The sequence below is a fragment of the Pangasianodon hypophthalmus genome, chromosome 21 (genome assembly GCF_027358585.1).
Source record: "Pangasianodon hypophthalmus isolate fPanHyp1 chromosome 21, fPanHyp1.pri, whole genome shotgun sequence".
Taxonomy (NCBI): Eukaryota; Metazoa; Chordata; class Actinopteri; order Siluriformes; family Pangasiidae; genus Pangasianodon; species Pangasianodon hypophthalmus.
This window is the reverse complement of record NC_069730.1, coordinates 18,015,225-18,037,562: the sequence shown is the minus strand read 5'-3', so window position 1 is coordinate 18,037,562 and position 22,338 is coordinate 18,015,225. Positions and strand designations below refer to the sequence as shown.

General features: G+C 39.1%; 1 protein-coding gene across 1 annotated transcript; it reads left to right on the top strand.

Annotated features, from left to right (window-relative positions):
• The first annotated feature begins 5,625 nt into the window (after window positions 1-5,625).
• On the top strand, window positions 5,626-19,252 carry mkxb (mohawk homeobox b). Its single transcript, XM_026946298.3, has 7 exons — window positions 5,626-5,926; window positions 6,373-6,613; window positions 8,670-8,817; window positions 9,008-9,161; window positions 10,517-10,801; window positions 18,166-18,199; window positions 18,292-19,252. Exons 2-7 carry the CDS (start codon window positions 6,450-6,452, stop codon window positions 18,482-18,484), a joined length of 978 nt encoding a protein of 325 aa, XP_026802099.1. The 5' UTR covers window positions 5,626-5,926; window positions 6,373-6,449; the 3' UTR covers window positions 18,485-19,252.
• Window positions 19,253-22,338: the final 3,086 nt, after the last annotated feature.

Genomic DNA, 22,338 nt, shown 5'->3' with positions numbered 1-22,338 from the left:
GCGCTGATGTAAGCTGGTCATCAGGATCAGTTTACTGGACCCTGTGGATGATATTCCGCCCCGTTGATTTATTAGCGAAGAGAAAACATGACGCAAAAGGGGTTTTATGGGATTTAACTTTGGAGATAGTTGATTAGTGATGTGACATTATAAGAAGAAAAAAATGTGAGGTTCTCTGGTCTCACATGGAAATGAAATCATAGCAGGCTGAATGAATAATGTTTTGTAATATTACGTGTTCTAACACTTAAAATTACATTATGAACATTTTTGAATAGGTTTCCCTAACTCATCATTTTCTAATTTTTCTTACTCATTTTTCATATTGTACATCGTCTGCTTGCGCATTTTGTCATTCACATTGTGATACACAAGTAGCTGTGAGATGATGATTATTTAGCATTTATGGAAGGAGTCTCCAGTTTCAGCACTTTGTAACAATCAGATGCAAATCTGTAGCCTTGCGTTTTCCCTCATTGCGCTTTGCATTTTCTTGGTAACGTGACAGGGTGCGTTTTTTTTTTTTTTTTTTTTCGTCCTGTTAACTTTGAAAGAGAAAAAAAGAGAGACTGGTGAGAGAACGACTGTTACTCACACTAATGTTATTGCTGCTACAACATTAATGATAACCAGAACTAACCTGCTTCCTGGACATTCCACAACATTAAATGCAACTATAAATGGATAAAAAGTATGACATATTGTTCTTTAATGAAATTATTATTGGCAAATTGTTGTAGTCTAAGAGGAATATAATAAATAGGTTCAGGGTGGTAGCAGTTACATTTTGAATGTCATGAGCGAGACGTAGTCATAGGATAGGAAAAAGTTTACGGAATCTATATCTTTTAGATGATATAAATCAGAGATATCCTCACGCTTGCCTACAGGCTACAGGAAAGAGTCTGCAGTTGGTCATTTGCAAGTCAATCAAATGTCTGTTTTGTTAACGTAGGCAGGTTTTGGCCAGATTTAGTGACAACATGTACCAGACCTTCTAGCGAATGCAAGCTCAAGCTCTCTAATTAACCTCTTTACATGTAGGGTCATGATATTTATAGCGGGAAAAATAACTGGAGGGAATCTTACTCTTTAATTGCAATAAGGAAAAACGATGGAAGCAAGATCCTTGAGGTGACACAGCAACCTGGTCTCAGGAGGAATTTGTACCAATTTGAATGAACAAGGTTCAATTTCATACCAGTGAAGTCGTAAGAAATAATTATTTATGTCCACCCTAGGTTTTGTTGAAGTTACGTCTGCTACAAATGTTCGTAAGATTGTTGGACAAAGCAAACTGTTCTGAAATTGTTGTCTTGGGTTTGAGGAATAAGACACAAACATTACATTCTTCAGCATTTCTGTTAGCAAATCTGTTAGTGTGCTCACAACTACGGAGCGTCTGAAGTGTCACTGTGCTTTTTTTTAAGGCATGGCCTAGAATTAATAGGTCACGAGGTCATAAGTTAATATTTCGAAGCTACAAAGTCGGTTGTCTCTTGGCTATGAAATATTATGATTTTGAAAGCTCATGGACACGATAACTGGAGCCCACGACTCAATATGTTGTGGATCTTCATACTTAATACGTAGCCTCCAGCTAATTATTTGGCGTGAATGGACAAAAAATGGACGAGAATTCGAAGAAGGTCACATGGCTAATGCTATATCCATGTCGCAACACCAGGAACTCCAGTATATTGCTATACTTCATTCTAAGATTGAAGTAAAGTTTAATATTATGAGTTATTTACATGCTTAGATTCCTGTATCCACAATGGTCTTTTACAACAGTAATAGAAAAAGTAGTTGCAACAAGGTAAGCACTTTGTGGCCATGGAAAAGTTCTTGTGGCTGCAATATATGAATTCATGGCCACACATTATTAAAAACCTTATAACACCATGGATTTATGTTTGCAGTTTATTATTAGGTGTTCTTTTTGCTTTTCTCTGATGACTGCTATTTGTTATAATTAATTCTTAGAAGAACTCCTCTTTTAAACCTTTAGGATTGTAAATCTTGAAACACTTCAGAAAAAAGACTTGGAGTGCCAAAACATGTGTGATAAATACACAAAGGTGTAGACTATCAGTTAATTCCAGTGTACATTGAGAAAGTATTGAAGACAAGCCCTATGGCAAAAACGGCGTCTCGCTATGATGAAAGAGGGAGGAGAGTCACGCAATAAGGCTAAGTATAACTTTATTTCCTTGACATGAATGGGGCGAATATTTTATGTGTCAGTAGCAATTTGACACAGAAGTTATGTCTAAGCCAATGACAAGCTAATCCACACGTTTGTCTAGCAGCAGGAGGAGAAAAGTGAGCCGTCTTGGCACGGTGCTTATTTAGATAACACATGTGGAGCTGGTTATGAGAAAGAGCACGAGAGGGAAACTGAGCGCTTTCCGTTACACAGCTCGGAGTGTGAATGTGCTGTTTAAAAGATGCAACAACCAATCAGATTAATAGCTGCGCCCTCACGAGCCACTACCGGCCAATCAAACGCAGCAAATTTAAAAAATAAACAAAATATGCACTCATAGAGGGATGTTTTCTTCTTTTTCTTCTTTCTTTAAAGGCTTATTTTCAGACAAACCTAGCTGAACGGTTGAATTTCATGTCCGTTCACCATTAAGACAGTCTGGCAGAAGCAAAAGGTCAGTAACAAAAATTAAAATAAATAAATAAATTAAATTTTAAACACAAACACAAAGAAGGGAAAGGTGCTAGATGGAGTGATGAAGTATTTCTTTCTACATTTAACAGACTAAGAGGCTGTTTCATATTGATCTCATGGCATATTATAATTATACACCATCATTTTATTGTCTGTTGCAGAACATTCTGGATTCAAAGCTTGCGGTTTCTCGTCACCTCCAAATTGGTACCGTAAAGTTGCATTGTCTGGTGTTTTTCATAAAAATGTCTAAAAAAATCTACAGCTATTTTTAGTGCTCTACAGCCACATAACTACATTTTCTCATACAAATTGCACCATCAGAGTGGCTCTATAATGCAGCAGGCTCTAAAATGTTTTTGAGCTTGACCTTGAACTTGACAATGTATGTTTACTTTTCGGGAAGTTTTTCACACCTCACTCAAAGAAACCAGCCAAAAAAAATGTCACCTGGTCTTCTTCTCATCTTCATCTATCCAGTTTTGGTGATCCCGTGTCCACTGTAGCCTCAGATTCATTTTTTGGCAGGCAGGAGTGGAACCTGATGTGAACTGCTGTTTTAAACTTTAACGTTTGACATGTTGAGCATTTCTGAGATGCTTTTCTGCTCACCACGGTTGTAAAGAGTGGTTATTTGAGTTGCCGTAGCCTTCCTGTCAACTCAAACCAGCCTGGCTTCAGACCTCTCTCATCAACAAGGCGTTTCCACTTGCAGAACTGCTGCTCAGGGAATGTTTTTTTGTTTTCCACACCATTCTATTTAGAGTCTAGAGACTGTTGTGCATGAAAATCCCAGGAGATCATCAGTTCCTAATGAACTCATTTTAAAGCACTTACTATTTTTACAGACGCAACATTTCATGATAGTTCCTTGCAATACTGGAACAGGAAAAAACATTCAGCAGATTCAGCAGATCTGGCTTCCAGACAGTGTGCAGTTTCCTATAATATTTTATCATTGCTATATTCAAAAATACAGTAATATTTCAATATTAAATCACCCATAAAATGCCTCATAGTAGTGTATTGAATTTGTCAGCTGAATCAGGAAGTCAAGGTAGGACGTGTTGAGGAACTGTAGTATTTAAAAAAAAAAACATGACAAAACATGACTCCTTCAAATTACAAACAAGAACAAAAGGTAACATTAAAGTGAAATAAACTGATGCTTTCCTTCTTCTTTTTTTAACAGAAAATTATTACTATGCATAAATATTATATGGCACATAGTGGCCTATATTTTGCTTTTACTTCTCTGTTAGCGCCTAAAGACTCGAGTCCAAGGTTGTCACTCAGACGAACAGTTACAACTTATAACGTTAAATGTTTTCCTTTAATCACAGCTTAGATTAAAGTACAAGTGCCATTTTTGCAGACGTCCATAACACTGAGAGAAGTAGCTCTTGTTTTAAAGACGGTACAATGTTCACTTCCTGAACACGTCAAATGTGAACTCAGAAACAAGCATTAATGGGCTTCTTTCCAGCTTATAGCACCTTTAAGGCAAAGAGAATCCAGGAAATCAAATTACTGATGCTTTACTCTCTACTAAACACTTACAACACATCCTTTTCTGTTTTTCTGTAGAGTTTTGTGCAAATATCAAATGTGAACAGCTCAACTTGTGTTCCTAATTTTCTTGCGTCCTTCAGAAAGAAAACAGACCCCTCTTTTTTTATCTACAGTGACCACAAGCGATGTCGAAATGCAAAACTAGCAGAGATACTAACACCAGTCATCCTTCACCTCACAGACAGCAGGGCAGAACAGACCACAGCTCGAAAAGACATAAATCAGAGGAAAAGCCGAGTGTGTCTTGTATCCTGCAGGCTCAAGTGCTCTCCTCAGAGCTTGTAGCACATATCGCTAGATGCTAACAGTGGAAAGGCTCTGTGAGATCTCTGAGGAAAAGGGATTTATGATGTGTGCAGCTGTGTTACTGGACTGTACTGCTGCACTGGAATGTGCTGTCTGGGTTTACAGCCACAGAGGGATGAGCTCAGTGATCAGCAGAGCTTGAAGCTTGTTCTAATACTACTACTAATAATAACAATCATCATCATCATCATCATCATCAGTGTTTTGGTGAGCCTGTCCCCGGTGTAGCCTCAGATTCCTGATCTAGCCCAACAAAAGTGGAACCCGATGTGATCTTTGGTATATTGTGAGATGCCTTTCTGCTCACCGTGGATATAAAAAGTGGTTATTTGAGTTCCTGCAGACTTCCTATCAACTCGAACCACTCTGGCCGTTCTCCTCTGGCCTCTCTCACCAACAAGCCCACAGAGGTGATGCTCACTGGTGTGTTCTGAGCTGCTTTTCTGCTCACCATGGATGTAAAGAGTGGTTATTGGAGTTACTGCAGACTTCCTATCAACTCGAACCACTCTGGCCGTTCTCCTCTGGCCTCTCTCACCAACAAGCCCGCAGAGGTGATGCTCACTGGTGTGTTCTCAGCTGCTTTTTTTTCTGCTCACCGTGGATGTAAAGAGTGGTCATGTGAGTACCACTCACATTACCATAGCCTTCCTGTCAACCTGAAACAGTGTGGCCGTTCTCCTCTGACCTCTCTCAAGCCTGAAGAACTGACACTTTTGCTTTTCGCATCATTCTGTGCAAACCCTAGAGACTGCTGTGCATGTGAAAATTACAGATCAGCAGTTTCTGAAATTCACACAAGCCCGTTTGGCACCAACAATGTCACAGAGATCACATTTCTCCCCTCTTATTTGTAATCTGAATGATTTCATGGATTGGCTGATTGAACAGGTGTACAGGTGTTCCTATTAAAGTGGCCGTATACATGTGTGTCTTAAAGCACTTCCTAATTTTAGAGTTGTCTGAATGCTAAACAGTGTAATGTAATATCGGTTAATAGTTGAAAAGTTTTTTGCCCTGGTGTTGATTGGAGCTCTGTGTTTCACGCACGGGTGTATAGAGAAAAAAAAAAGAAAAGAAAAAAGTGCGGTTTGGCACGCGCTCGGTGTTGCAGTGGGCTGCAGCTCGGCGCGAGCGGGAGCCTTCTCTCTGCTTCAGCTTCTTATTCAGGTTCCGGGGCGGTGTCGCTGTACGCGCGCGGCGTGTCGGTGTGGCGCGAGCCTCCAGTAGTCGCTCAGTAGTCACCGGGACGCGCGTGCGAGAGAGAGAGAGAGAGAGTGAGAGAGAGAGAGGGGCGTACAAGTGAGTAGCGCGCGCCACCGGAATCGCCATTAGGATTTCCGAGCTGATGGAACACGAGCAGGAGTGAGTGATGCTCTGGAGTCATAAATCTGCAGAGTATAAACTTATTATTTATTTATTTTAAACATTACAGTTTGAGGTATTGCATTTTACAAATGCATTTTATAATTATTTACTTTTTTGCATTTAATATCACTGTGCATATGCAGCTCTTCTCTTTTATCATTATTATTATTATTATTATTATTATTATATAAGTTTAATGGTTCTTTTTTCATATTTATATTTTAATATTTAATTTTTCTTTTTTCATATATATATATTTGTTACATATATGTATGTATATGTATTGTTACATACATTTGTAAAATGCAATACCTATATATATATATATATATATATATATATATATATATATATATATATATATATATATGTGTGTGTGTGTGTATATGTGTGTGTGTGTGTGTTTGTTTGTTTATTTCCCCTAACTCTCAGTCTGTCCCCAGGGAGAGAATTTGGGACTTATCCGTGGACTCACACCCTCACTAACTTCCAAACTTGATGTGAGCGGACACCTCTGACGATGAGTGCGCTGGTGTTCAGTAAACTGGACGAGCGTCTGAGTTTTGAGGAGACTGGAAAAGCCGTAGAGAGGAAGAGCCTGAGTTATCTAGAAGTGCTCAATGGACAGCATGCAGATTCACTGACCAAGAGGATGGACGGAGCGCTGCAGCACAGGAGACAGAGGTATGAGCCGTCTGGTTTTAAGCATGAGTTTAAAGCAAATGGACAGTGGAGACTAAAATAATTGCAGTCTGTGCTGTAAAGTGCAGAGTCTGATCCAGTCTCACATGGATCATACAGACAGGAACCAAACAGGAACAATGATACATATAAAGCACCAAATACACCGTATATGAATCTTCAACTAGATTTGGATTGAATTTGAACACAATCAGTGCACTTAGTTTATGGGACTGTGTCTCTGTCTGTCAGGTGCCTCCATTTCAAATGCTTAGAAATGCTTAAAATGGCTCTAGATTTTATCTGCAAATGATGCTGCAAAACCATGTAAACATGCCCAAAGCACTGCCTGAGAGATCATCAGTACATGCTTTCATTAGGTAGTTGCTCTCATCTTGTTGTTTTGTGAGTATAGAGTGTCATCAGTGTGAAGAGAAGTGTGTGTGTGTGTGTGTGTGTGTGTGTGTGCGTGTAGCAGGAGTGAACAGCTTTTACTCCACACTGACATCTGCTGCTTAAACAAACTTCCCCTGATGGTGCTTTAAATGAGGTGATTCAAATGAAGCCATTCATTAATTTGGGATTTCCTTGAAAGTTAAATCTAGATTTGTTCCATGTTTCGCACAATTCAGGATCTAACTGTATCCTAGAGGTCAAATATTTACTTTCATATTTGTCTTTTGTAGTGCTGTGCATACAGGAGCGCAGAGGATTCGGTTACTTTTGTCATTCTCTTCGTTATTCTTTTGCTGTGATCATTTGAGTTTGTATTTGGACACTTCTGCAATTTTTGTTAATTTTGGACAATTCTGATAAAACATTCAGATTTGGACATTTCTGCACACACTTTTTGATTTCCTTTCTAAACATGTTTGGAGGTATAGAGATGTTTACAGTTTGGATGTTTCTGTAGAGACCTTTCGATTTGTTCTGTAAATATATTTTAAACATTTTTAGATTTGAACTGTTTTGGATTTGCACAGGAGTTTTATTGCAGGTCAGTTCTTTTAATTTAAATGACACTTTACTGTCATGTTGCTGACACTTTAATTTGGCCACATCATGGTGGGAAGGATGTATTTTAATACGGAGCCTTGAACAATCCAGGAAAAGTTTCTTCTTTAATGTGGCTATGAGATCACGAAATTCTAATGCACACTATTAATTTATTTGTGCTCTTAGTTTGTGATTTATTTGCTATGGATCTGCTATGGGTCCTGCCCAGTTTAGGGACAGAGATTCTTAAAATCACGGATACTCCTCTGAGAATGTGTTGTGTACATTCATTTACAGACATTTAACCTCTTGATCCCTTGCAAAATATTGCAATCGATTACCAACTCCATACTAATCAGCGTATTGAGAACAGTAAAGCTCTGCATCTTTTAATATCTGTGTTCGGAGCTTTTTTTACTCACGATATGAAAAACAAGGACATGAAATATGTCTCCATTACGCATCCGCATGCCAAAGTACACTTTACTGTACTTAAAGAATCTCTATCCATAATGGAGACTTATGAAATTAAAACTTCATCCATGACTCTTGTAACTACACACGTTTTCTATTAATTTCACTGAAAAATATGTTTTACAATAAAGAACTAATAATAAGCTGGGATTTTAAGTGGTTAAACTGAGATGTAACTATAGCAGAAGAAAAAGAAGCATATCTATTAAATCAGGCATTTCCTTCAGAGGAGAGCACAAATTATCCAAAATATGGGCACAATTTTAATAATCTGAGAACTCAAAATAGCAAATTGTGACCTCTATTTAGCATTGTGTGGCCTCATTAAACTAAATTGCAAACAAAATTTGAGAAAGAAAATCTTTTGTTGGCCTTTCCAAGGCTGTGCTATTTCAGTAATTTCCCAAGTGTAGTGTTTGCGTTGCAGGACTCAATAAAATCACCGCATGATTAAATAATTATCCTCTAAAAGCTTGGAAGACTAACCAGAACCTCTTGACTCAAGACGCAGGAGTGAATACATAGCTAGTGGAAACTAAGATCTCTCTCTCTCTCCTTCTCTGTCTCTATTTTTTCTCTCTGTGATGAGTGGAGGGAAGGTGCGGCACAAGCGTCAGGCTCTTCAGGACATGGCCAGGCCGCTCAAACAGTGGCTGTATAAACACAGGGACAACCCGTATCCCACCAAAACCGAGAAGATCCTGCTCGCCCTCGGCTCCCATATGACCCTGGTTCAGGTGAGCTCAAAGGAAGTGAACACACAAGAGCGCGGTCAGTTTTAAGAGTCCAAAACATGAATGAGATCTTTCCTAAGACTAAGACACAAAGTCTGTTAGAACAGAACAGCAACATCCGGCATGTTTTAATCCACTGTAAAGTCTCTCGTTCATTCTAATCTTTAAAAATTGAAACACGGTTATGTTGCAGGTATCAAACTGGTTCGCTAATGCACGCCGCAGGCTGAAGAACACGGTGCGACAACCCGACCTGAGCTGGGCTCTACGCATCAAACTGTACAACAAATACGTTCAGGGAAACGCAGAGAGGCTCAGCATCAGCAGTGATGACTCAGCTTCTGAAGGTAAGAAAGAGAAAAGAAAATACCAGCTCCCATAGTAGCCTTTACAACTATTTATTTAGGCTTACCCATCTTAAAATGATTTAACGACATCATAACAGGGTGGACAAAGCATCAGTCAGTAGGTAGCCTACCAGGTAAGTAAGAGCTCCAGTGTGTTGCCCAATCCCATATTTTGGTTGCCTGGAGTCTGACTAGCTCAAAAAGTAGTAGCTAACATAATGCAATAATGTAGGTTGAGCTAGTTGGCTAGTTAAATGCATTTAAGGTTTCGTCAGTGATTCCACAAACCTTTGTGTTCCTGGTTCTGAAAAGATCGTCTGTCATCTGTTCATACTAATTAATCCACATAGTTAAAAAAAAATTCTATCATCGACACGTCTGTCAATGTGTGTAGTGCAGCAGGTTGTGGGATTTAGAACGAGTAGCTCAGGAGTAGCTATAGTTACACTGTTGATGTGCGTCACATCACTGTATTATATATATACTGTATGAAGTGCATTAAGGTTAATCATAGCTACATGTCAAATAAAAACTTATTCTGCAAAAGTCATTAAGGAATGTTGACTTGTTGAACTCACTTGTTCGCTGAACAACTACAAAAAAAAAAAAAATAGCCTGGACATGAAATCTGCTGGTCCTGAAAGCCCTGGCTACAAATTTGTCCAGTCATGTCATAGAAGATACAGTATGTCACATGCTTTCACAAGTGCCTCTAAGAGTTTACACCCACTGACAGTCTGTTTAGAGTGTCATGTTACCATTACTGGTAATTGCCATAATAGCAGCCATTATATTTAACACAGTGACATCTTGCCGTTCATGCAAGCCAAAGGAGCTGGAGCTTCCACACAGTTTAACCTCTGGATGTTATGTTACATATGCTATAAAAATAAATATAAGGCATAAGAAATTTTATTTTTTAGCCAGGAAAATACTTGTTTCTGATTGGCAGGCAGGTGTGCACCATTGATCAAAAACGTAATCACTTTATCAGACAACATTTTAGAAAAAAAGAAAGGTTAAATCTAGAACCTTAAAGCGTTTGTTGGTTTGTCCATCTTAGTAAACCCATAAAGGTTCTGTGAAGAATACTAGAATAGACTGTCTTGCATTCAAACCAGGTTTCAAGAAAAGCCCTTACCAAGGAACCTTTCAAGAACCCGATGTCTTATGTAGACAATTTACACCTATATATAAAGATAAAAAAAAAATTCCAAAGATTCTACTTCTGTACCAAATTTGAACACAACCTGAGGTCCAAACAGCCATCAGATGTTTGTTGATCCTGTATATTCTATTAGCTGTAAACTGATCACGGACACCTAATGGAAGAACATCATCTTTTGTTGTTCCAGATGGTGAGAACCCTCTCCAGATGCAGCCCAGCGAATCCGAGTCCAGCCAACCCACACACAAGAGCGTGATCCAGGAGAGCCGAGGCCTCGATTACGTCTCTCCGCCAAAGTACAAGAGCAGTTTGCTGAACCGCTACCTCAACGACTCCCTGCGGCATGTCATGGCCTCCAACACAGACTCGCGCAAGAGGAACCACTCGGGCTCCTTCAGCTCCAACGAGTATGATGACGAGCTGCTGTCGCCTTCATCGTCCGAAACAGAGGCCAACTTCACCTACCGCACAGGTCAGACCTGGGGAAGTGTGAGGAGACTTCCTGTAAACTGTGACCTAGTTACAGAAGTTGAAAATGTTTTCTATCTTCAACATTATTGTTTTAAGAAGGTACTTGCTCCAATAATTAGCTAATATAGACAGTATATATTATGTGAGAAATTCAAGTTTACACGATTTTCCCCTTACACCAAATGTTCATCCATCTTGCTTAAAACCTTTTCCATAAAACATATGTAAATATACTGAACATAAGAAAAAAAAAAACTGTAGGATTGTAGGATGTGCTGTTATAGGAAAATGTGTAAAGGGTTATATGGTTTTATATGGGTTATAAGTTTTCTGGCAAGACATGTTTATTTATTATCATTTATGGAAGGAGTCTCCAGTCTCAGCACTTCGTAATAGTAAACTTTAAGTTTTCCACCATGGGAAAGTCTTCAGGACAGAGAATGTCACGCTTTTCCGATTTCTCTGTGACATGACAAGCTGTGTTTTTGTCATATTAACATGAACAGAGAAAAAAATGGCAAATTGCTGTGGTATAGTAAGTAGAATAAAACACTTTGGGACGTACGATTACAGGAATCACACCCTGTCGTGTTTTATTCCTTACTTAATTATCGACTGTTGCTGGAATATTTTACTCACATTAAGAGCTGCAGTCCAACTGTATATATTTTAAAAATAACAAGTCCCACAATGACTATCTCCAAGATGACGTGTTAATTCAGAACGCATTTGTGCCATCATTGGACTTTTTTTAGGATGGAAACTTCTATTACTCAGTGGTGTCGTAGCTTATAGGAACACCTGCTAACGTCTTGGGATGGAGAATGTTTCTGTCAGGCCAGAGTCGTGGGGTTTTAATTCATCGTTTGCATAATTTCCACCACAGCCCTTTTTTTTTTTATCATGAATGTTCTATTGCTCTGTTGGTTTTGTCTCTTTGCCATTATGGAACAGTTCTGGACAATTAAGGAATGTTCTCCGTTTTGGAACTTGTAATTTAAGAAAGTTATTTGTGTGGCTTGCGTCCGAGCCAAACAAGGTATCCAACCACAAAGCGTCGACACTTCACATTTTTCTAATGAGGCGTAAGAGCAGCGGCGGTTATCTGCCCGATCTTATCACGTCTTACATGCAGAAATTCAGTTTTTAGCTGGAGATTGGGTTAGTGAGGTACGTGGCATAGGCATGATGAGAATTCTTCCCCAAGGTCAGCTTTGGTCAGCTTTCTGAAAATAACCGAGACGTCTGTGGTCGTGGAATTTACAGTGACAAAGCATAAATGGTCATTTGATGTAAATGCTTGTGTGTAAGGAGAGAAATTTGCCTTTCAGGTCAAAAAAGGAGAAAATGAGGCTGAGCGTGACTGAATTCACATTCACATAACAGAGTAAAGTAAATGTACTTGTCTGCATTTTAAGGCATAGCTCTGAAATCTCGCTTACTGCAGATCCAAAACTCAGCCTGATTCCCCAGCAAGGCTTTCAAAAAAAATTGAAGACCACTTGACGCTTTCCTGCTATGACATTTCTTTCTGTGCTCTGCCTTATTTCTTTCTTCAGCTATCCAAATCTATCAGTTTTACAGCACCCGATTTCAGTACTTTTCCACATACAGCAGTGTCCGCCATGCGCCAAGACTGTTTTCAGTCAAACTGACAGGCCGCCCAGTACAGCCCGAAAAAAGCCGAAAACAGAACAGAAAAATCCTATTATCCACCAGAAAGATCACATTAAACATATAGAACAAGCTGAAGAGAAAAAAAGATTCTGCTAAACAGTTTAGCGTGTCTCTCTGGCAGTTCTGGAGAGCTGGCGCGCGTCTGGACGTTGCTGCTAAACCCGCTGCCATTTCATCACACAGCAACGTGAATGGAAACATTCTCGTCAAACCAGAGTGGAATTATAGAGAAACATCAGAGGCATAAAAAAATTCACTTCACGCTGTTTCCTCCATGAGGATTCACCACTGTGGAGTGAGGAGCCGCACCACAGGGACATGGACTGCTTCTGCGTCTTCTGTGGCATTTCACCATCTCTAGGCCTCACGTATGGACACGGTCTTTACATTATATACGCTTTTATACTTACATTTCTCGCATATGGGCAGAAGTTAGAAGTTAGTTCCAATAATGATTTAACAAACCTGGCAGGAGAGGCATCTGAATAATGTTAGCAAAGTCTGGAGTTTGGAAGCAACACTCAAAATAAACATGAGATTTTTGGTTTCAAGACACAACAGACAGCAAAGAAAAAAACAACACACGTGACTAAATGCCTCCAGCTCTCAAAACTGTGTCTATCTTTCACACTTGTAATTTTTTTTTTTACAGAAAAATCATTGGCCAGAGCGCTTTTTGGGCCTCACGCAAACCACACACTATGACCATAACAATACTCTCTCCATTCGTAGCTAGGATCAGCTAACTAACTAGCCAAGATTCGATTTCATTTTATCACAGTGTGGATAAATCAGTAGCCCAGACACCCAGGACAAGCAGATTCTGTATTTGGGCTATTAGATTAGACGAGTAAATTCAAATTCATCAGATTTAAAAAAAAAAAACAACAACGTATACCTTGTTGACATTCGCAAAACAAAATCTTTCAGTTTAGTGTGTAGCTACGTTTAAACTTGATGTGCTTCACATTTGTGCGACAAACATCGATACAGCGAGCAAAACATCGAGCCCACACCTGTCATAACTAATCGCCCGCTATAAGGAACAGTCTTCATGTCATTAGCGAATAACTTAGACTGTATCAATGCATTTAACTAGCTAACTAGCTTACTATTATATTACAGCTACCATTCTTGAGCCTAGTGATTTAAGTTTCTAGGCAACTCAGCTGCACATTATAGCTCTTACTTCACTCATTAACAACAAATTTTTCATCCTTACGTTGTCCTCCATGTTTATTTTTCTCACTCCTCCCTCAACTTGCGACCTGATTGGTCAGGAAGTAAAAAAAACTTTGGAAGCTCAGCTGTGATTAAACAAAAAAAAAGCCAATGGCAGTATTTTTAAAAGAGAGTGCTTCAGTTGTGCACTCAAGATCGAGAAAAAACAACGGAAAATGGATTCTTTGCTTTTTTTTGGGATTTTGTAACAATTTAATTTTAATTGCAAACTTCATCTATACACGTGATTCTCATATTTAGATACTGACGAATGATGAACTGGATCATGTGTGTAAAATTAGTTTTTGAACCCCTTACACAAACCATGTATGGTACATTCCTATGTTTTGGAGAATATTTGTGGCTAAACAAGGTGTGATATTCACTGATATGGAGCTGTCTTTGGGGTAGTAGAGTTAGTAGAGTTGTGCATTTCTGATCTACACATTGTTTAATTGACTCCTGAGTAATTACACACATCTGGCAAAAAAGCAGCTGCAATCTGACGACCTGAATTTTTAATGGAAAGTTACTTCAGACCAGATTCATAAAGTTCTACGGTCAATATTTTTACACCATTACTGCAGGTTTGAAGTTGTATCTGGCTCTGATCCGTATGAGAATAACACAAAATGGGTTGAGGGTGAACCTACGAGGGTTCGACGTCCCACAGAGGCAACAGTAGGAGGCAATAAACCTCGACTCAGATGTTGACTCAAAGCAACAGAGTGTGAAAATGTGGCACAGTCTAGGTTTTGGTTATTCGCTATGTGTGTAATTTGTAAGTCATCTTTCTGTTTCAGTTGGAATTCCATCAGGTCAGTTCAGTCACATGATGTTCATTAAGTTTTTTTTTCCTGAACACAACCTGACTTTGGCATCTGGGATCCGTCATTGATTACAACACTGCCTATTAAATATTATTACGAGAGTATGCGATTGATTACGGTTAAATTGAAAAGTAGACTTTCTTCGTCCTCAGAGCTTCAATCAAGCCTGTGAGCCTGAAGAGAGACGTTCAGTAGCGCACAGGAATTAGGGTCAAATGATTTATTAATGCTTTAAAGTAGCTTTTGGCGCAGGTGCTGTTTTAAGAAATCCGAGCTGGAGATGTTACAGGCGAAGGCGATTGAAAAAAGCGTATTTTGTGTGCGAGAGGTCGCAGTCCAATTTTCCCTCTCACGTCTCCCTTGTGAGAGATTTTTTCCTCCCTGATCTGGCTGCTTTCAGCAGAATAATGAAGTAGTTCCACTATTACAAGATAAACTTAAGCAGATACTTTACAAAAGGCCATATGTACACTAGTCAAAAATGCTAAAAATGCGTCTGAGTGCAAAATAAATACCTCTGGTGCATATGCAATATACAGCACCAGTATCCCATACTAGAGATTCTCAGCTCCAGTCGTGGACGTCTACTGTCCTGAAGTGTTTTAGGTTCTCCCTACCTGAAAAACACCTGATCCTAATGTTGCAGGGCTCGATAGTTAGCTGGTTAGTGTGAACGGACCAGGAAAAACCTCTAAACTCTTATGCATGTACAGTACATGTGTAGCAGTCTGGGGAAAAACCAATCGGTTGCCACCGTAGCTGAATTCTCTGAAACAGCCAAAAATGATGAAAAATCAGATTTTGATCAAAATGATGTTTTTCTTCTTTCAATGCATACATACATTTTATCAAAAGGACATGGAAATGTTTTTATCTAGGCTATGTTCTAACCTTGCCCTGCAATAATCACGCTTGCGTTTGCCTAAAGACGTCTATAACCTCGCTAGCTAAGTATTATAACAGGTATAATGCTAATCAATTCATTTTGTAATCTAGCGGCTGTGAAAATGTCTGTGATGCTCTTACTCATATCATCATCAAAACAGAGAAGAGTCCTTACAAATGAGAGTGGAGAAAGCTTTACAATGTTTAAATGACTTAATAAAAAGATATTCATAAGCAATTTAGCCAAAAAGAACTGACTGAATTAATCAGCGATTATTTCACTGTTAGCGTGAACAGATGATCAGATGAGGGAAGAGACCACAATGAGGCTCGTGTTTAAACACCAGACAGAGACAGAGACTGATTTGGATGATGCTGATAATCAAATTCATTTCACATTTTTTGTACATTTTGTAGATTAGGTTATAAATGTAAAGGTAGGCACGGCGTCTCGGTGACGTTAATCTTTAAATGCAGTTTTCATTTTCGGGAATAACCAAATTTAAAATGCTGGAACTTTCTAGAATGCTAGAAACATATTTCAGGTAGGGAATGTTTCCTCAGGGGGGCCGTTGTCCATCAGCAGGTTCTAAGGACAAAGCTTTCTGGATGTCTTGAGCAGGATTATGGCTTCAGAAACCAGTGGCGTTGGCGTGGAAACCAGTCTCCAGTTATCCCCGTAGGAAAAGTGATACGGGAATGGATCTCAGAATGATGGAGAATAGATATGCAGCACTGCATGAAGAAATCTTGAAATCTATCTCAGCTCAGTGGAAAAATGCTACCTGTAACTCCTGCAGATCTGTGTGAAATATCTGGAATAATTCCTCCATGTGCTTCTCCTAAGGAGAAAGTCCAGGTCCAGGTTGAGCTCTGCTGGATCCATTCGTAGGCGAAGTCTTCTGTAACAAACGAGGCACTGTGGATCCAAGCGCAAAGTGAGATTTATTAAAGTGCACATCAAAAAACAATAAAAAAAAATTGAGCAACTTTCAACAAAGCACCAAAACAGGTGTGGCGTTGTAGAGCCTCCTCTGTAGCCTTGAAATCCAGCACAGTAACATGAGGATCTTGAAATGAGTGTGCGCTCATCATCAAAAAAAACTGATTTTAGGAGTTCTCCTTTGTTAATTGTTTTTTTTTTTTTTTCAGTGCAAAGCCTGGAGAGTGGCCTGTGAGAACAGTGTTAGGAGAATCAGAGAAACATACACACGGGGAAAAAAAACAAAAAGTAAAATAGCTTAAATGATGCAAATGAGCTGTGGAGCAGTGGAACAGAGTGCGCGTCTGTGTTCCTGACACAGCGCAGATATGCTTTTTCCATCTCCACACATAATTGCATTTGTTTTGGCCTGAGTGCCCGAGAACGGTCAAACAGCCCACGGCCATTCGCCTGTAACTCTCCGCAGATGCCGGTTTTCTCGCCAACACGCACATGCCATTAGAAATTTAGATTTACACGCAAGCAAGGTAACGATGCCAACATGAGCTCAGATAGACACAATGGCACGGGCAGATAGCAGGACAGACAATGCTTTCAGTCTGTGTTTGCATTAGATTGGTTTCAGTGGTTCGCTTGTAAGCTGTTTAATCTTGTTTTTATCATCTTGTGTTTCTTGCCAAGACAAAATATTGAGACTGCAGCACAAAGTGACGAGATTCCGTGTCCAAAACATTTTCCTATTTTGTTTTCAACAAAAGTGTGCAAGCGTTCCAGCTCTTAACGAGCGTCTGGATTCCTCCAGAAAAAAAAATCGATTCAATTCTAATTTATGTCGCATTTTTCAGGTTTTTATTTCTCTCATAGGTCACAGCACTGTTGAGTTCTCGATACTGATCGATCAGAAGAGGTGTTGATTCATTTTCTATTACAGCAGCTCGGAATAATTCAAATCACAGGTTTATATTAATGCACTTGTTCTAATATGTTATCATTTCTACAGTAACATCTCGCGCACAAGTTGAAGCTTTCTGTGACGAGACATTTATGGAAGGAGTCTCCAGTGTCAGTGCTTTGTGTCTGTATCGTCAGAAGTTTTCCGGCACGGCAATGTCTTTGGGACAGACGAATTATTTGAGCTTTGCAATTTCTTGCTAACATGACAACCTGCGTTTTTCATTTCAACTGAAAAAAGTCTAAAAAGTCTGTTCTGAAGTAAATCAGAATGGAAACTTGCAACGTTAAATGCAACTATAAATGGATAAAAAGTGCATGCTGTTCATTAATAAATGAAAAATTGTTAGTGTATAAACTATATAAATATAATAGAAGACTTCAGGACATGCTGTTATGGAAAAATAATCAACCTTGTGGTGGTGATAGTAACTACGCTTCATATCACGGAACATCACATCATCCCAACGTTGATTATTTTCATATAACAGCGCACGTTTATATGTAAACTTTATGTGTTATCATAGACCATCATAAGCAGTGGGGGCTTATAACATATGATATAATGATATTACTACTTAATAGTTGCTCTATACTTCCTTATAAGGAATGTTTTTGATTTAAATACCTACCGTGCTACGATAAGGATTTAAAATCAGCAGTAGTTATACATACTTCAGTGCTTAATTACATACAGTACTTGTTCCTTGGAAATTGGAATCAGAGATGGGATTATTTCAGAAGCAGTTCATGAGGTTGTAGTAAAATATGGAATAGATGTAAATAAGTAAACTGGAGGTGTTGTCTTTAGGACAAACTAAGGAAATACTGAAGGCTGTTTTTTTAATTCCTTCCTAGAATCCATGGACTGTGGCTCCCAGTTCCATGATGGGTAAGTCGCTCTTTATATACTCTAATTCCCTTCTAATCAAAGTGTTTTCACACTTGATACATCACTCATGATCACTAATTATCTCCTCTCAGGTGCAATCCTAAAGGAGGCATACGAGGAAAAAGCGCTACATACTGGAACGAGCTCCATGCTGCCATGGCATTGACTAACCTGGCTCAGAGCGAGGAGGCTACGCCTGCAGGCACCACCAGCTGCATCATCCAGAAATCCTCGCACATAGCGGAGATAAAAACTGTCAAAGTGCCGATCGTTCCTCCTCAATAGTACTCGGCTGACGCGGAGGTCTGAGGCAGAGGCAGACGGTCAGCAAGAGACTTCTTCAAGACTTGAACGTGGACGTCAAATCATTACGCTAGTTTTGGAAATGATCAATTGCAGTATTTTATAAGGACGTGATTTGGATATTTCACCGATGTGCCTAATGACTAATGACATCCAGACTGTACACAAACACCAACAGGAAGTGATGTCTCATGGATCGAAGTTTGGTTTGGACTGTTAAAGCCACCGAATTTCTGATTTTAAATCATATAGCAATGTCCACTTGTTTTGTTTTTTTGTTTTTTTTAAATATCATTTTCATTCTGACAGGTTTTGCAATCCTCAGACCGTCCTGGTCGAAACGTAATATATTCATATTCATGTTTACCACTTTTCTAAGTTAAGTGTAATGTTTACTGAGGCAGGATTATTGTCCAACGATTATTGCTCAACAGTTGTTTCTCATTATTTTTTATTATATAGGTACAGCCATAATAACGTTGCCTTGTGTATCTGATGATTGATGAGCCCCCGGGGAAATAATGGCCAGGTTATATCGCCTCACCCTATTACAGACCACATTTATGAAAATCTTTTCTTGAACTCTCACTGACCCATCTGTGAGTAATCAGCTTTCTGTGGATCACTGACGGTGACTCAGATCATCGTCACTCATGGAGTCCTGACCAGATTCGCTGCTTTCAAAATATTGTCTCGGAAATATTTTCCTCTTTCCAGCATTTCCCATTTCAATAAAACCAGATGACCTGATTCTGTTTGTATTCATTATGTAAAAATGTCCCTGGTGAGAAGGCCTTTTCAGTGAACACACCCCGTTTTTGACGTACAGTAGAGTCTGCTAGCAAGAGCTATTTTGATTTCATCCGTTATCATCTGTTTGTATTATGGGAAGCTAATACGAAACAAATACAGCAAGTGTGACGTAACACAGGTATTAAACCACCTACATGTTTAATAAAAAGCGACGTAGCAAAAAGAATTCTCTTATACATAGAGCGAATGTTCTACGTCACATGTTCAACAGGAAGTTCGTGTGAATTTTCTGAAGATCACAAGAAGAAGAAAAGCAAGGTCTCGTTTCTTTATTTTCAGTGCTATATGATTGAAGTGGTCTCTGATTTCAGTCATATTGATTGATGGGGTTACTCTAAACATACAAATGTTACACAAATGATAGATTTATAGGAAAATATAGGATTTATAGGAAAGCAACTTGGTGTACTAAGAGTAACTCCGCTTTGCATCCCTGTCCTTGATTATTTTCCTATAAAAGCACGCCTCCAAGTGTTTTATTCCTTACATAGAAAAGGAGTTTCTTATCTAAGAGAGAAACAGCACACTCCATCCTGAAACATTTACTGCCATTCATATCTAAAACCTCCTCTGATGTTGGAGGAATTGTCTGTAATGGATAAGCATGTGCATTTCAGTTATGCGCCTTGATAATATTAAATATGAGTCATCAGTCTAAGAGACTTACCATCAAACAGTATTTTGACAGGAGATATGTTGCAGATCGTATTGTGTTACAGCTGCTTGATTTTTTTTTTTTTTTTTTAAATCTCTTCTTATCTAAAGGTTGATGAGTTATGTAAGCTTTCAGTTTTCCTCCACCTGAGAGCATTTCAGCTACGCCCTTTGTATCAACACAGTGAAACAGCATTAGGATTTTTTTTCCCCACAAATTGTCCTTTATCATTGTTACAATTTCAAAAGTGGTTTGTGGTTTGGGAGGGAAAGCATCTGGAAGTGGTATGACGGGCCTAAAAAACCAAGCATGATAAACCACACCTGACTGTGTTTCGGCTCTGAGAGAAAGATCACACCGATGCACTTGTCCATATATAGTCAAGTCCATAAAATTTTGGACATGGATAAAGTTATTGTAATTTTAGCTGTCTACCATAGCATATTGGAGTTGAAATTAAATAACGAAGTGCAGACTTTCAGCTTTAATTTGAGGGTATTTATACCCAAATCGAGTGAACGGTGTAGGAATTACAGCATTTTTTATATGACGTCCCCCTTTTTAAGTGACCTAATTTATTAGACAATTAGCTGCTCAGCTGTTCCATGGCCAGGTGTGTGTTATTCCCTCATTATGTCACTTAATGAGGGAATAACACACAGATTATTCCCTCATTAGAAAGTAAGCAGATAAAAGGTTTAGAGTTGGTTTTAAGTGACAAAGCCATCAGAGAGATAGCAAAAACATTAGCTGTAGCAAAAATCAACATTTTGGTACATTCTGTTTGGTACAAAAAGAAAGAACGCAGTGGTGAGCTCAGGAACACCAAAAGGCCTGGAAGACCATGGAAAACAACTGTAGCAGATGAAAATACTGTGGTGAAGAAAAACCACTTCACAACAGCTGGCAGATCAAGAACACCCTCCAGGAGGTCGGCGTATCTGTGTCAAAATTTGCAATTCAGAGAAGACTTCACCAGAGTAAATACAGAGGGTTTACCACGAGATGTAAACCAATTGGTGAGCCTCAAAAACAGGATGCCCAGGGTAGAGTTTGCTAAAAAAAAAAAAAAAAAATCTAAAAAAGCCTGTACAGTTCTGGAACAACATCCTATGGAGACATGAGATATCCAAGATGTTGGACTTCTGATCGGAAGGTTGAGAGTTCGAATCCCAGCACCACCAAGCTGCCACTGCTGGGCCCTTGAGCAAGGCCCTTAACTCTCAACTGCTCAGTTGTATAAATGAGATAATTGTAAGTTGCTCTGGATAAGGGCGTCTGCCAAATGCCATAAATGTAAATGAAGAGAAGAGCATGGAGAAGGAAAGGCACTGCTCATGATCCGAAGCGTACCACCTCATCTTATAGCGTGGGAGTATATGGCTACCAGTGGAACTGGTTCCCTTGTATTTTTTGATAATGTGACTGCTGACAATAGCAGCAGAATGAATTCTGAAGTGTATAGCTATAGTGTATTATCTGCTCACATTCAGCCAAATGCTTCAAACCTCATTGGACAGTGCTTCATACTGCAGATGGACCTAAAGCATATTTCGAAAGCAACCCAAGACTTCTGTAAGGCAAAGAAGTGGTAGCTCAGTGGTCAAGATGTTGGACTTCTGATCGGAAGGTTGAGAGTTCAAATCCGAGCACCACCAAGCTGCCACTGCTGGGCCCTTGAGCAAGGCCCTTAACCCTCAACTGCTCAGTTATATAGATGAGATAATTATAAGTCGCTCTGCCAAATGCCATAAATGTAAATGTAAAGAAGTGGAAGGTTCTGCAATGGCTATGTCAATCACCCCAAGAACGAGCAGGAAGTAAAGGCCTGGCAGAGTATCACCAGGGAAGAAACCCATTGTCTGGTGATGGCTATGGCTTCTAGACTTCATGCAGTCATTGCCTGAATACCAAGCTGCTGAGGTGATATCGTGGTTATTTTTTTAATAAGGCGTGGCCATGAATTAATATATGGCCAAGCTTCTCCAGATCTATTTTATGGTACTAAATTCTTAACTCATGGCAACTATTATTTTTTTTAAATGATTCTGAGACATTCAATTAACTGGAGGCCATGTATTAGTTGTGGGATTTCCACAATATATTAATTTGTGGGCTGAAGTTACACAATCTGTGACCAGTACTTTGATTTGCGTGGCCAAGAGATACTTATCTTGTGGTCTTAATGTATTATCTCATAGCCTCAATATATTATCTCACAGACTCAGTATAGTATTTCGTGATATTACTACATTATCTTGCAGACTCAGTATATTATCTCATGGCCTCAAAATGTTAAATTGTGGACTAAATACATCATCTTGTAGCTTCAATATATTATTTTGTCTCCTCAATATATTATTCTGTG